At 32.1% G+C, this 16,094-nt stretch overlaps 2 protein-coding genes across 4 annotated transcripts in view; both read left to right on the plus strand.

Moving 5' to 3' along the window:
* Positions 1–247: 247 nt before the first annotated feature.
* Positions 248–7,709, plus strand: LOC119836108 (delta(3,5)-Delta(2,4)-dienoyl-CoA isomerase, mitochondrial). The gene is made up of 9 exons (XM_038361359.1): positions 248–434; positions 1,386–1,521; positions 2,070–2,158; positions 3,515–3,618; positions 4,160–4,263; positions 5,078–5,165; positions 5,567–5,679; positions 6,416–6,542; positions 7,612–7,709. Exons 1-9 carry the CDS (start codon positions 383–385, stop codon positions 7,705–7,707), a joined length of 909 nt encoding a protein of 302 aa, XP_038217287.1. The 5' UTR covers positions 248–382; the 3' UTR covers positions 7,708–7,709.
* A 2,097-nt stretch (positions 7,710–9,806) lies between these two features.
* Positions 9,807–16,094, plus strand: part of LOC119836026 (sprouty-related, EVH1 domain-containing protein 1) — a 15,279-nt gene continuing 8,991 nt past the window's right edge. For all 3 annotated transcript variants that reach the window (XM_038361193.1, XM_038361194.1, XM_038361195.1), the window contains exons 1-2: positions 9,807–9,992; positions 15,892–16,019. In XM_038361193.1, coding sequence (XP_038217121.1) covers positions 9,973–9,992; positions 15,892–16,019 — 148 coding nt within the window. In that variant the 5' untranslated portion in view covers positions 9,807–9,972. The remainder of the gene's footprint in view (positions 9,993–15,891; positions 16,020–16,094) is intronic.

Here is a 16,094-nt window from a genome sequence, read left to right on the forward strand (position 1 = left end):
GGGTTTTTATGTGATCGATGGATATACAAAAAGACGAACATAAAAAAGTTACTATTATTTTAGAGTCTATACCTAACACTGAAATACTTTTTATATAGCAAATTGTATAGCAAACACTTTTAAAAAGATATTGAATGTACATAATGGTGACTGTTAATCGTCTGCGTATAACGTTTTAATGTCATTTATGACAACTGTCAGCGATGGTGCTACAATAGTGTGATTTTGACATTTCGTAATTGTAAACATCTATTTTGACATTTCTGATACCACCGTGTTTGGTTGAAGTAACCGAACTTTGAACTTTGAACATACAAAAAATAATCAATTAATCAATAAATTATTTTCAAACTTATAGGGAAAGACGAAGATTTATTTCAAAATGTTGTCGCAGTTCTCTAAATCTAGTTATGCATCCATCAAATCTGTGCCTCGTAAGTATAACTTCTATTTTTTATTATAATATCAATTTATTAAAAGGGTAAATTAAATTTTAATTTAATATTTATAGTACTGGTTTGCAATACATTTGCCACTATTGGTTTCCTTTGTTGTGGGTACCGAACTTTTTTCTAGACATTGTTTATGTTTATTTGTTGTCATATACTTAGACCAAAATACTGGCTGTCATTTACCATATATACTTATTCCTTTTTCAAAGACATAAAAAGATAAAATTCTGTGTGTGTGTGTGTGTGTGCTACCAGATTTTAATAGAGAAGTTTATCAGCTTCAAAATATGCAGTTTGACATAAATAGTCATATTATAAACACACATACTGGTGGACTTTTTCCACATACATTAAAATTAATAATAAAAAATCTTGTAGGGTACTTAGATAGCACAAAAAATCTGCAGTTGTAATACATGGATCAGAGAATAATATTTTAAATGATTCTCTTTACCAGTATCAATCCCTGTTTATATACTAGTGACAGCTGTGCATACAAAGCTATTTTCCACACCTGAACACACCTAAAGCATTATTGGGAGTTCAAATATTTTATGTCTTAATTTATTTTGTTTCCTTTATACAAAAGCATTGAAAAGATCTGTCAACTATTTTATTTATTCTCTATGAGCCATTTTATTAAAACTGACATGTAAAACAGTTTGAATAAGTATTGTTATTTTAAAGAAATATTAACACACATTGTTTTGCTGTATAATTATTTTAAATTTAAAATTAAACCACCTTCAAATCGTAAAAACTAGACCAAATTTAAATTGGACCATGCAGAGGACACCAGCTCTTAAAATAAAAAATAATCATTAAAATCGATTCACCCAGTCAAAAGTTATAAGATAAAAACACAATCAAAAACAGTTGAATTAAGGACCTCTTGGTTTTTTTTACGTTGCTTGAAAAGAAAATAATTTCCAGGGATGCTTACAAGACTGTACTCATCAGAAATTCCTCAATTTGAGACATTCGCTGTGTCCATGCCGAAGAAAAATGTATTCCACGTGGAAATGAACAGGCCGAAACAATTAAACACATTTAGCAAAAATATGTGGAGGTTTGTACATTGTTGATATTTAATTGTATAGCTAAAGAAGAAAGTACCTTTTAATCTTTAAATTTTTTAATTTTCGAATGTTTTGAGTACAAGAACTTATGATATGGCAGTTACCTATTATCTATTTACTGTGTGCAAGTATAAGTGAACTTATTTTATTAAAGTCAAGTTTTTTATCATGTATTACTTTTTATTTTAAGTTTTTAATATTATTAACATCTAAATTCTAAATAAATCTGACTCATGCTTTTTATATATCAATGCTTTTTTAAGCAATCCAGTTAGTTATATGAAGTCATCATCAGCCTATGTATTTTCCCACTACAGAGACAGTTCTCCTTTTAAACTGTGGTTTGGCAGATGTTATGTGTCTTCAGGCTTTAGGTTCTTGGACATGACGGTTTCCTCACTATATTTTCCGTTACTGTTTAAAGCTAGGACGGTTTCGATAATGCTGTGGACTCGAACATTCTGCTTTCGGTCCGAAGTGACTGAATCTTCAGTGCTTATGGTATATCAAATAAATAAAAACATATTTATGGTTGTAGCGAAATGAAAGAGTGCTTTATGTCTCTGAGTAACAATCCAGAATGCAGAGTTGTGGTTCTGTCTGGGAGGGGAAAGCATTTTACTGGTGGTAAGCTATACTTAGTACTAAAAACTAACTGCTACACGCGTCTTTGCCCACATGGTCAAATTAAATCCACGTTAACATGACATGACATAAAAGAAACATATTTCACAGTAAAGAGTAGCTTATAACCGGCATCTCAACTATCTCCAGACATAAATATGCCATAAAATCCGTCTGTTGTAACGTGAAAGGCAAACAAACATACATGCTTTCTCTTTTGATCGTTTTTCAAAATGATTCATTGTAGGACGTAATTATTGTGATAAAAAAACGGCCCGGAGAGCTCTATAAACAATGTAATGTTGGTTATGTATTATAACATCACGGAAAATAATGTATATGAATTATAATATATATAAATGTAGGAAGAAATTGATAAAAACTATTCAAAATATATTTTTTATTTTCTTCCTAGCCTTTTATGCAAACCCTTAATACATTCAACTCAAAAATAATATACAAATTGCAATTAAAAGTAAAACATTTTTATTATACTTTCTGTATTCATGATGACCCATCATAAATATCTTAAAGCATACCTAATACTTAATTATCTTAATTGATAAAGACATATATATGTATATATATTATGGAAAAATTATTAAATTTTTGACAATATCAGATAAGATAGTGTAGTTCCATAAATAAGGATTTATTTATTTTTTCTTCATTATGACTTTAGTTTTAGCTTGTTTTGTATTTTCAATATAATCCTATATATATATATATATATATATATATATATATATATATATATATATATATATATATATATATATATATATATATATATATATATATATATATATATATATATATATATATATATATATATATATATATATATATATATATATATATATATATATATATATGGGAAAAAAAATATCGATATTTTTAATACATAATGAATAGTACTACAAAATTACAAAACGAAGAAATCAGCTTTCGTCTACCTTGAGTTTAATTAATAGCATAGAAAACATTATTCCTGCTTTGTAAATTAGGATATAATATGTCGCTTCGACAGTTGTAATTTCTTTTACAATTAACTTATGTGAAATGAATAGTATTTATTGTGATTAAAATAAAACACTACAGATACAATTTAAAGAAAAACAATAAGCGGTCTTTAATTTTTAGTTTTATAGCATTGAAATGCTTTATAAATGAGAAATTTTTTAAGAATAGAAATCGTGCCTCGTGATCAAATTTTTCTATTCTTTAAAAATTTCTCAATAAGCGGTCTTGTCGCTAGGCAGCGATCTCAACCAGGTAACACTTAACGAAACTGAACGTACATACTGTGTTAGGCATACAGTTAAAAGTTGTAACAGTTTGTTTATATGTATGTTTCAGGGATAGACTTCAACAGTCTTATAGCAGAAGGCAACAAGATATCCGAAATTGAAGATGTAGGACGAAGGGGTAGAATGTTCGAGAAAATGATAGTGAAGTTTCAGGTAATTAGAGTCGAGGTATCGGTTGTATTTTATTGTTACTTATTTTTATTATTGTTATTTTTTTTTCTTAATTTTACAAAACCCTTTGTGATAATATATATCTTCCTTTGCCCAATGGTTGCCTGGTAGAGATAACTTTTAGCCATAAGACCGCCATTTGTGAGCCAGTTTTAAGTTGTTTTTTTATTATATCTGCTAATAAATATTTAATAATTATGTTAAGTACTAATTATACAGGGTAATACTTTTGTATAAAAGACGAGATTTTATGTTTGTTTGAATATTTTTGGATGTAAAAAAATCTGAAACCATGCAAACACATGCAAAACCTTTGGTTATATTAAATCGATCGTCATGTGATCTCATTTTAAAAACTGAAGTGGTTACTTCCTGTTATCTTTTATATCAAAAGGTGCTTTTGATCATAATGTTGGTAAAAATTATGAATCTTTATATAGCGCTTTATTTAAAAAAAGACATTTCCCATGTTTTTTTTTTTTCAATTTTTCATTTAATTTTGAATTAAGAACGCCGATTTCAGGACGGAATAACGGCTTTGGAAGACTGCGTCAAACCGGTTCTGGTGGTTTCGCACAACGCGTGTGTCGGCGCTGGCGTCGATCTTATAACAGCTGCTGATGTGAGGTATATAATGTACTAGACGCTCGACCCTGCGCCGCCTGGATATTAAGATTCCTGTTTTATCCCAAGGGGATTTTAATTGGGATAAAGAGTATCCTATCACCAAAGTCAGCTCACACTCTGTATACCAACTTGATCAAACTCCGTTCCGTAGTGTTCCGTAGTTTCAGTGTGATTGACGGACAAACATCCAAATTATATATTTATCCAAATTGTATATTAGTGTGATTAGCTGATCGCCCCGGCTTCGCTCGTGGTATATACACAGCCTAAATCACTCAGTGAATTTACAGCTTTCTAATGATGAAAGAATTTTTGAAATCGACCAGCAATTTTTGAGTGAGAATCTTACAAACATACAAATTTACGAAGGTTACTTCTTTATAATATTAATTTAGATTATGTTGCTATTTAGGATGATGCCGAATGGCGAATAATTGATATCTTTAAATTGAAAGCTACCTGATTATTTTTCTATTTTAGTCAAAAGTAGATGAAAACATATTATAGGCAACTTTTTATCCCGATATTCTTACGGGATATGGACTTACGCGGGTGAAACCGCGGGTCGCAGCTAGATATGATAAAAAGTAATTGAAATTAAAAAGGTATGACTAAATAATGGCGTAAATTACATTTTTGTTTAGAAAATTTACTATATTCTATATTTAATCAAATTTTTAACATCTTAGAACTAGTTTGGACTAGTTGTATTGGCAGCTAGTAATAGAGTTTAACTAGGGTTAACGCGTTGTATAGAAAAACGGGGTTTAACAATATCATATATTCAATAAATATATATTCTGTATATTTCTAGATATTGCACACAGGACGCCTGGTTCCAGGTCAAAGAAGTCGACCTAGGTTTAGCCGCGGACGTAGGAACTCTACAGAGATTACCCAAGGTGAGATTTTATGAACATACGGACAAATTCAAATTAATATACATGTATTAGTTTTGTGGTATCACTACATAGTATATAACAAATTCGCTTTCCGCCGTATGCATGTCTCAATGCTTAGATCTTTAAAATTACATAACAGATTTTGATGCGGTTTTCTTTAATAGATAGAGTGGTCCAAGTGGAATGTTTATAATTATGTATAATAACATAAAAAGGGGGGAAAGGGGTTGTACACTGAATTTAACGCGTGCGAAGCCGCGGGCAAATGGTAGTATGTTATAAATTGGTTTCATGTATTGTATCAATATCTAGCCCATACGTAGGATAAATAAATAATTATTACGACAACAAGCTATTACTACGATAACATTTGGTTTGATTTGATTTGATTTGAATTCCAGGTCATAGGCAATACGTCAATAGCAAGGGAACTATGCTTCACAGCTAGAAAGCTACAAGCGAAGGAAGCATTGGAAATAGGTCTTGTTAGTAAGATATTCCCAGATCAAGAGACGTGAGTCACACTTCAATATTTCTTTATAGATCTTTGGAACATTTTTATAATTAAATACAACACTGTTTTTTTTCTATTCATTATAATTTTTTAGAACGATGCAACTTCTAAGCCCCTTTCTATATAAAATAGTCAGTCTAATGATTAAAAATCCTATCCTACTATCCTACTAATATTATAAATGCGAAAGTATGTAAGAATGTTTGTTGCTCTTTCACACAAAAACTACTGAACCGATTGCAATTGGTACATACACAGCTGGACAACTGGAATAACATATAGGCAACTTTTTATCCCGATATTCCTACGGGATACGGACTTACGCGGGTGAAACCGCGGGGAGTGGTTAGTTATATATAAAATAGTAAAAAAAAGAAACTAATTATACAGTCAACTAAATTGTCTTAATTGTTCTTACGACTTAAGGAATTTAATCCTGTCGCTCATAATCAGGATAATAAAATCATGAAATTATTGTATTGTCACCGATCCTTGGTAAGTGTGCGAAGTTGAAATTAAATTTTTCACTTTTAAAGTTCAAAATCCAGTCTTTAGGTGTTTAGGTGGTTACAGTTTTTTTTTCATGTCATAAGCGGGTACCTGAGGTGTTGGTTCGCCTGATGGTAAGCGATCACCACCGCCCACGAACAGAGCGGAGGTGGTGCCTCGGAGATTTCACTGCCCGCTTATAAGGAGAAAGGGATATGGAGGGGATTCAAATTATATGTTTTTACAGGGCAATAAAGGAAGTATTAGAGATCGCCGAGACGATAGCTAAGAAGAGTCCCGTAGCGGTGCAAAATACGAAAATATGCATGGTGTATTCTCAGAGCAGGACCACTAAAGATGGATTGGAACACATTGTGAGTTGGTTTTTTTTTTCTTTCAATAGACATTAAAAAAAAAATTAAATGGACGCCTTCCATTAATTGTCAGAGATAAAGGGAGGCACAAGCTTTCGATTTAAAAAGGAATCATCAAAAAAGGAGGTTATAAATTTGACTGTTTTTTTTGTGTTTGTTACCTCAGATCTTCCGACTGGGTGAACCGATATCGATGATTCTTCTTTATTCGAGAGCTTGTGCTCCCTGTGCGGATCATTGAAGTTTGTTATAGTCCTGAAAATTTGAGCGGTATAGTTTTTCTTTAATAATTGTTATTATTATGACAAAAACTACGTCATTTATTTTTGACATAATGTATTATATATAAATGGTATGAAAAATAAATCAATTGAAATAAGTCAAAAGCGCCCTATAAGTAAACTATTTTGGTATGTTTTTTTGGATCACTTATAAAAATATAACAAAATTTTCATGCAAAATTTATACGCGTCTTCATTTTGATTTTGTGTCATAAAAACTTAACTTGCTCTGGAAAAGAGATTATTTATTTGTACGTACTTTTAAAGTGCGTTATTTTTTAATTAAGAACTTCTAATAACTTATTTATTCCTCCATTATTGTCATAAACTATATTTTAAAGTATATTTGTACAAAATGCGACAGCGCGAACAACTGCTTTTCATTGAATTACTAGCTTTTGCCCGCGCCTTCGCACGCGATAAATCGGAGTGATTTAATAGATTCAATCCTGGGTTCAATTCCTGGTGGGGGCGCACAAAAAAAATGTCTCGGTCTGGCAGGACACAGAAGGCTGATCACCTACTTGTCCGTAAAGAAAATCGATCAGTGAAACAGATGTACATCATCTACCCCATTCCCCACTAGGGGACTCGGGACTTCACTTATTATACATATTAACCATCCTCTTGATACTCTATCTATTAAAAAAACCCCATCAAAATCCCAACCCCATCAAAAAGTTTTAAAGATTTAAGCATACATAGAGACATAGGGACAGAGAAAGCAACTTCGTTTTATACTATTTAGTGAAATCAGATTTAATAATATTTTCCTTTATACATTTCAGAAACTAGTGAACCAAATGGCTTTACAAAGCGAAGATTTGCGGAAGGCAGCTTTAGCGCAAGCCACCAAGACTGAAACTGAATTTGAAAATCTGTAAATAATAAAAAAAAGTTGCTTAGTATATTATTTCCCGAAACATTAAAATACCTTCAGATTTTATAAAAGTGAATTGTTTCTTATGTAGTAGTTGAAATGTCTTTAAAAAGCTGTATTAAAATGATATGTCAATTAGCAAGAGATAATTTTTTTAATTATTTCTTAGTGTTCGTTTTTTTGATGCTTCGTTCGAAATATTTATAACCTACAATTACAATTCTTTATGATATACAGTTATTGTAATTGATCCTTTAATTACCTTTCCGAAATAGTATATGACCCTAAACATGCGTTTTTGTTTAACCATTTGAAAAGTATTTAGGAGTCATATATACATAATTGTCAAATAAGGCGAAAGATTCAAAGTATTATTGTATATTGTGTGTTTGTAACTCTTTACCGCAGAAATGACTGAGATAAATAATATGCATAATTTTTATACGTTTTTATAGAAAATAGAATAAGCTTATACGGTTGTGAAAAATTTAATACATCTCTTTTATAATTATAAAAATACGGCATTTTAATTGACTCTATTTAATCAGCCTAGATATGATATGAGTGCAGGGTCACAGGCCTCCTATGGGGGTTTAAATCGCAAGGAAAATATTTGAATACAGCGCCATCTAGTTAAAACATATAAACATTTCGTAAGGTAATTTTAATTTCAAAGTAAAAATTACCTTATTAGTTCTTTTTTGTGAACAATTATTTTTTAGTCGTTTCTTTATTTCCTGTTTTTATATAAATTGGTATTAAATTAAGTCGTAAGCCCTTATGTGTATGATGTTACGATATTCATACAAATGTTAATTGATTGATTGATACAAAATAAAGCTAAAGGTTATAATTTATTTTTTTTTATTAATTATTTCTGTTTTTTGTGTGATTTATTTAAGAAATACAAAGTATGTCACAATACTTTATTTCGAGGAATCAATTATACTTTGCTTGAAAATATATTTCACACATTACAATCAATATAAGTCCATCACTATTTTAATATAGACAAAATCATTCAGAAATGGTGAATCACATCAAAATCGGTCCATCATTTTTTGTTGTTATTTTATACAACTCTTTCGGCTTCAAAGTCTTAACTTAATATCTGTTTTGTAAATTATTTAATATAGAATAAGATTTAATATGTTGTAAGTTGAAACAGACATTTTATACGAATATTTATTTAATATAATGTTATAATTTGTTATTGTATATTTACATATCAATAAATTTTTAATAAAGAGGATATTCTAGTATTTCTTTAAAATATTTTAAGGTATATTAATTTATTAAACCTGGATAAAATACAAAACTTAAATTATTCAGTAAATTACCTATCCTTAACAATAACAATAATGAGCAAACATTATTTTAAACTAAACAGTTTTAAGAAAATAATTAGAATTTTACGATAAATATTAAAATTTAAGAATCATTACGAATTCCGAATTTCGAATTTCGAGCGATCAATTCCAATGACGTCATACTGAAACTACGTCACTGACTAACAAAGAAAATCAGGTAACCTACATTATGGAGGCTTGCATTACATGACCTGCCCAAATATAGAACATCTATTTTTAGAAGCTTGGGGGCCCGTTGCATACCCGCCCGTGAATCGTGCAACTGACCTGCAATTGGGGCACACTGCAATGATTTGACCTATTTATTTTTCAATGGTGCGCTGTATGAACGGAATAGAGGGGCCCATTGCGAACCTGCGTTTCATTCAGTAACCGTCGAAGCCTCGAAAGCGATGTGACCTACATAACGTTTCGCTCCCTACCGGTATAAATACGTTCCGCGATTTTTATACTCATATGTTCTTATATTTTAAAAGTATTATTGTATAAATAAAATTGGAATTCGCTGGAATTGAAAGTATTTAAAAATTCGGTTTTATTTAAACGCAGTGTCAAATAATTTTAAAATGCCGCGGTTCAGTGAACCTACTTTCTGAATGTACGTCATTGGTTAATTGTGAGATCCTGCGCTCTGGTTGGTCGAAATAGCAGGCGTGTTGAAATCTACCAATCGCGTCGCTGTAGTCGGGATACAGCACGATTCCCGCGCCACCTGTCGCTCGAGCACGCCGGTTTCATTGAAAACCCGCCCGGACTGTTATTGACGCGCACGCGTATTAAGGCCCAACAAAGGGCCGAAATAAGAACGGTTCGCAAGTGAATCTGATGTATTTATGTCATAAAAATGGTGAAATCTGTGAAGTGGCGAGTAGAAATTAGGATATTCGACGTGTCGAATCATGACCGAGGCATCTGAAAAGTAAGTGTTGTCTGCAATGTCCAGCTTTTCGTTGTACAAGTCGCGCCCTGCGATGTAGGTAGGGCCCTTCCCCGGCCATTTTACGACCTAAGCATTGATGATTTATGATTTTTAGCTATATCAGAGGCTCATTGATATCATTACTAGGCTATACGGGAGCTTTTAAAGCAGGTATAAGTGAAAGCGTATGTAAAACATGAATGTTTGACCGCCGCCCCTAAGTCACCCTGCGATGTATAGCTATATTCTATAATCAATGACTGGTGGTTCATTCATTGTAATGTAGGTAGCAGCTCGGGGTCGTTTGAAGCTAGCTCGAATGAAACTGTTTTTGAATGAATTATCTTTGCTGCGTATTTAATTGCGTTGTTATGAGCTTGAAAGCTGATTTTCCGCGAAACTAGTTTTTGCACTATGTACCCAGACGATTTTTAATAACTGACGATCATAATTATGTTATTCGAATTCTTATTTTTCCTTTATTCTGTGTTTAATACCACATATTATTTTGGTAAATTTATTTGATTATTGCTCAGTTTCAAATTACGTGTTTGAAAAAGCTCTGTAATTATAAATTACTACTTACCCATTGGCAATATTTTTTTTCGCTCGCTCCTTATACATACCATGGAAGTTTTTTTAATTGAAAAGACCAAAGAATTAAGAAACTGTAATTATATCAATAACAATCATCACCTTCACTATCATATTATTAGTATAAATGATTGGACACTCAATTACTATTAATAATATCCTAGTTATAAAAATTAAACCTATGAAATTACGCTTTTTTGAACATAGTCCTCCTTCTTGAGAAAACTCTATTCTTCTATTGTTAAACTAACTACCTGTAACTAAGATAATAGGAAAGGCCAGGTAACTAGACCATTTATGTAAGGTGGCTAGAACAAAAATCTTAGCCACCTACCTAGCTACCTTTTAGACCAAAAATCCATAGATAATAGTGCAATAAAAAAACCAAAAATCTGCCTTTCGAAAATTTATTTTGTACATAAATATCTTTTTCATAATAATTTAAGCGAATTAAACAATTGTAATAAAATTTCACATAATATTTAACCTGATAAATTAATAATCCTTTAATATATCTATGTAATTTATAAACCCAATTTGCAATTTTTTATTCATCCTTTATTGTATGGAAAACTTATCTGGAAACAGATCTTAAGTATTACTTAACTAAACCCACAAAAAGACTTCATACAAATTGTCAAAGTATTTTCTGAGATGAGCGAGTTGAAGCAAACAAGAAAACACTTCAGCTTTAAACATATATGTACAGATGTTTTTTGATACAATTGGATGAGGACCAGTCAAGCAGTCAAGCAAGCAATCAAAAAAATAATAAAATCAGGTCATTCATATGTTTATTCCTGAAAGCCATCTAATAAAAATTTGTAGAATAAGGAAATAATATAAAAAGATAATTAATGCTGAGTAATTGTGACATCAAAATATTGAACTGATCACTTCAATAAATAAAGTATTGTTGTACATTCATATTTTTTTCCTAAATGTAGTTATTTTTATTTTCAATGTCAGTGATCTCTGTCATGTAATCCTTGCTAGCTACATTTAAACAATAATTTATTATCAGTGTTGTAAAGCTAATGCTATTTAAAGAGCGAACTGATCTTAAAAATGCAACTACAGACAGGTATATTCTCTGTAGATAGAGATAGTGATGGGTAATAATTTATTTCTGAATTGATTTGATTTCATAAATGTTTGAGTTTGAACAACAGACATGAACATAATTAACTGATGAGTAAATAATGGTTGAAAATGTTACTATCCCTACTTGTAATGCGAAAGTAAATCCTTCTGTCTCTTCTTCACTCCTAAACATCTGAACTAATTTGGATTAAATTTTGGTACAAAGATAGTTTGAGACCAACCTTGGAAACTAAGCGATTTTTCGTTTGACTATGCTGGTGGCCCCTACTCTTACTGATAGTATCCCTGATAGGCTATCTGACATCTTATACATTGTATGGCATTTTAACTGTTGGATAAGCTTAACAGAATTTAAAACACAAAAGCTGTAACATTAAAATAGCTTTAAACGAATTATAAATCACTTTGAATTAGAGTATCTTGTTTTTACATTAGTTATTGCATATCTATTAAAATCAGACTATACCATATTATGTAGTGTAGTAGTAAAGACAATGCGACAGCTCAGGCCGAGGTTCGATCCCCGTTAAGAGGGGACGCTTTGACAATGTCGCTGCCAGGGTGCACCTTTAGTTAAACCACACGTCCATGCTAAGATGTGGTATCCGTTTCGGCTAACATCAAATACACCACAAAAAAGTGTAAACAGTTGTAACAGAGTTCGAAAATATTCGATATCCTTTATCATCATCATCATCAGCAGCCCATATATATGTTCCCACTGCTGGGACACAGGCCTCCCATGAGGGTTCATTCCGCCACGCTGGCCAAGTGCGGGTTGGCAGATGTCACATGTCGTCGAACTTTTAATTCTTGGACATGCCGGTTTCCTCACGATGTTTTCCTTCACCGTTTAAGCAGTGGTGATGTTATCTTCATGCGCAGATAAATTGAAAAATCAATTTATTTCTTGCGCGCTCGCCCGGTCTCGAACCCCGACTTATCGATTTTGAAGTCCGAGGTCCTCACCACTGAGCCACCACTGCTTATCCTTTATAATTACCACCAAAACATCAGCTGTTTATGATATATATCCAACTAGGTGCGCCTTGCGTTTTCACCCGCGTAAATCCGTAGCCCGTAGGAATATCGGGATAAAAAGTTACCTATATGTTATTCCAGTTGTCCAGCTGTCTACGTACCAAATTTCGTTGAAATCGGTTGAGTAGTTTTTGCGTGAAAGTGCAACAAACACACACACACATCCTTACAAACTTTCGCATTTATAATATTAGTAGGATATGCATCAAGTTTGATACGGACATACATGTCAACTAGCTGTAACCCGCGGCGTCACTCGGTTGGTTACCAAATTTCAGACAGATATAAACTTTCGCATTTATATTTGTTGGATTTTACATGAAAGCCATCATAGTATTTTATTGTATTCTTTGTGACTTCTCTTTGCATGTGTGTTACATGAACATATTAAAATTACAAATAAACTGAATATATTTATAATGAAACGTTTTAATGTCTTACTTATGTAAGTACTTAAAATCAAATCGTAAAATGAAATTTTTAGATATAAATATTACTGAATGATGTTACTTTTTAAACCAATTTTGTATTGAAATGTATTAAAAAAGAGAACATTGGATATATATTTATTTATTTATACATAGTAATGTATGATATCCTCAAACATATCACACACCATTGACATAATTGGAAAAGAGCAACTACAGAGTTTCTTGCCTGCTCTTCTGTGTAGTCTAAACTGCTTTTGAACCGGTGGTAAATGTAAAAAATGTGCAATAACAACTCAAAAGTGCTTCTTAAAGAAGTCTAATTGAATAAATAAATGATTGAGTTTGAACCGTGAATTGTAATCATCTATATTCCTAACTAAAATAATCAATCTACCCCACGTTGGGGCAGAGTGCTCGCTCTCCTAACTTTTAAAGTCCTAAAACGCGTATTCCACGAGAGTATGTCGAGAAATGACTAAGCAACTGGTAATTATTTAATCAGCCGAAACAGGAAGTATCAAATTGTCTTAACACAGCCATTGTAAGTTGAACTCTGTGCTATGTTAACTGTTTCGTCACTAAATTAGTTTGAAGATATTTTGTATGGCTTGTAATATATTATAGGTCATTGAAGGCTAGATAATCCTATCATACTATCCTACTAATATTATAAATGCGAAAGTTTGTAAGGATGTGTTTGCGTTTGTTGCTCTTTCACGCAAAAACTACTGAACCGATTGCAATGAAATTTGGTACGTAGACAGCTGGACAACTGGAATACCATATAGGCAACTTTTTATCCCGATATTACTACGAGATACGGACTTACGTGGGTGAAACCGCGGGGCGCACCTAGTAATATTATAAACGCGAAAGTTAGTAAGTATGGATGGACTTTGTTACTCTTTCACGCGAAAACAGCTTATCATATCTGTATGAAATTTGGTGTGAATTTTGGGTGAAACCGCGGGGCGCAGCTAGCTCTATATATGTTTGAGAAATTTATTTTAATAGTTCATATGGCAATTTTATATAGACTTACCATTGCAAAAGTGTACTTTACACCCAAATTGGTTAAATAAGTAAGTGCATATAAGCTGTCTGCTTTATAAAAACTTTTTTTTTCATATAATCTGTTTCCATAAAAAAAAGCAAATTATATTTTGAATTTGAAAAAAAATCGCTTGATCTGTCTTTCCATTAATGTTTTTCTCTTTTTTTTCCTCTTTTTTTCTATCTATTACATGTTCAATCCACACTTATAGTAAGGGAGGCCATGATGCTAAATGATTTATTTGAACGTGCGGAAACCTAATAGCGCTATTAGATTATAACATAACCCACTATAAAAAAAAATAAATTAATAGAACAAAAGGGTTATTTTGAATTTGACTAACATTTGATATAAATTTTAATTTATTTTATAATCTTTTCATACATTTCTTTTTTTCTCTGTCTATTACTTATTCAAACCATACTATATCTATACTTTATCAAATATACGAAAGTCATATCCACAATTGATACGCTTTCAATCCTTGAGCAAGGCACCAATGTGTCGGATTTGCAATGAAGTCAAAGTCCACAAACAGCTTATTTCTTTCAGACATGTAATAGTTCTAATAAAGAATAGAGCCACAGATCACAACTAACGAAAAAAAACACCCATTAACAGAATTCAAACATTGACTCCAAGCATTGTATATTAATCCTCGAGAAGACATAATCCTCATAAATTAATTAGTGAAGATTGTCAAAAACACATAACAGCTTCATAATGCAATTAGTGAATATTGTATACTAATATATTATTATGGATATTCTGTTATTAAAAGCCAGGTGTTCGTCAAAGACGGTGTTCTTAACAAATAAGAAAGCTAAATCGTTATAGTGCATATGAGATCAAAGCTCAAATCCTAGAACTCAAGCCGGAACTTTTCTTTTTCCTGTGAAGATATTTTGTCAACTTTAGAAAGAATCTGTTCAATATTGCTGATATAAAATATGGAGGAGTAAGTACTGTAGGGTTTTATGAAAAAAAAATCTGTCTTTGTTACTTTTAATGTACTATTAGGTCAAGTAACTTCCGCAGCGGTGTAGAATCTGTTCTTCGAATATAACTAAAAATTTCCGTTAGTTTTTATTCAAATTCGTATGATTAACGTTACAATAACTCGTTTCTTTATCCTCTGGAGAGCCACAACATACATATTCGTGTTGTGATGCTTTTCATGTGGTGGAAATTAAAATTAGGCAATAGTCCTAAGGAGACATCCAATAATATGCATAGTGTATGGTAATGGTTTGATAATAATCCATAAGGTTGGTAAAAATTCTGTTTCAATGGAAAATCTTTGAAATTTTGTAAAGTAAATCGGGCGGGCTGTCGAAAAATCCTTTCCTTTGTGACGCGACAAAGCCACATATCATGATTTCAGCAATTTCCTTTATTTTTTTGGAACGAAGGATATTCGTATTGCGCGTTGCGATAGGGGGCTAAACGCGAAAAATTAAGACCTAAAGTTGTAACGACACTTTTTGCTTTAGTTTTATTAGTAAACCGTGCGGCGTGCGCGTGTTTCTCTGTCCGTCTCTCTCTCTCTCTCATAGAAAGCAAGACAGTTATTTTCATTTCGTCTTTCTATTTCGCATTGAACTTCTTTGCATCCGTGTATCCCTTGACACCTCTAAAGTTGTTATTTAATATTTATATTGTTTCTTTCCCGCAGTGTCTGCGTGGTGCGTGTCCGCGCGCAGGTGATGTGTCGCGACGAGGGCACGGGCGGCTGGGTCGCGCTCAGCGGCGGCGGCCTGGCCGACGTCATGGTCGGCCGCCGCGAGGGGCGCTTTGTTACTGGTGAGTTTTACAGGAGGAGGAAGTAAGGAAAAACTTTGCATGAATCAAAACACAGTTTGCGTTTTTCTTTTTTTG

Source organism: Zerene cesonia, chromosome 22 (genome assembly GCF_012273895.1).
Source record: "Zerene cesonia ecotype Mississippi chromosome 22, Zerene_cesonia_1.1, whole genome shotgun sequence".
NCBI classification, from domain to species: Eukaryota; Metazoa; Arthropoda; class Insecta; order Lepidoptera; family Pieridae; genus Zerene; species Zerene cesonia.

Bases quoted from the DNA above. Each gene is read 5' to 3' on its own strand.
- LOC119836108 (XM_038361359.1), top strand. From the start codon at position 383: ATGTTGTCGCAGTTCTCTAAATCTAGTTATGCATCCATCAAATCTGTG. The intron at 435-1,385 runs GTAAGTATAACT...AATAATTTCCAG, and splicing joins ATCCATCAAATCTGTGCCTC to GGATGCTTACAAGACTGTAC. The intron at 4,264-5,077 runs GTATATAATGTA...GTATATTTCTAG, and splicing joins ATAACAGCTGCTGATGTGAG to ATATTGCACACAGGACGCCT.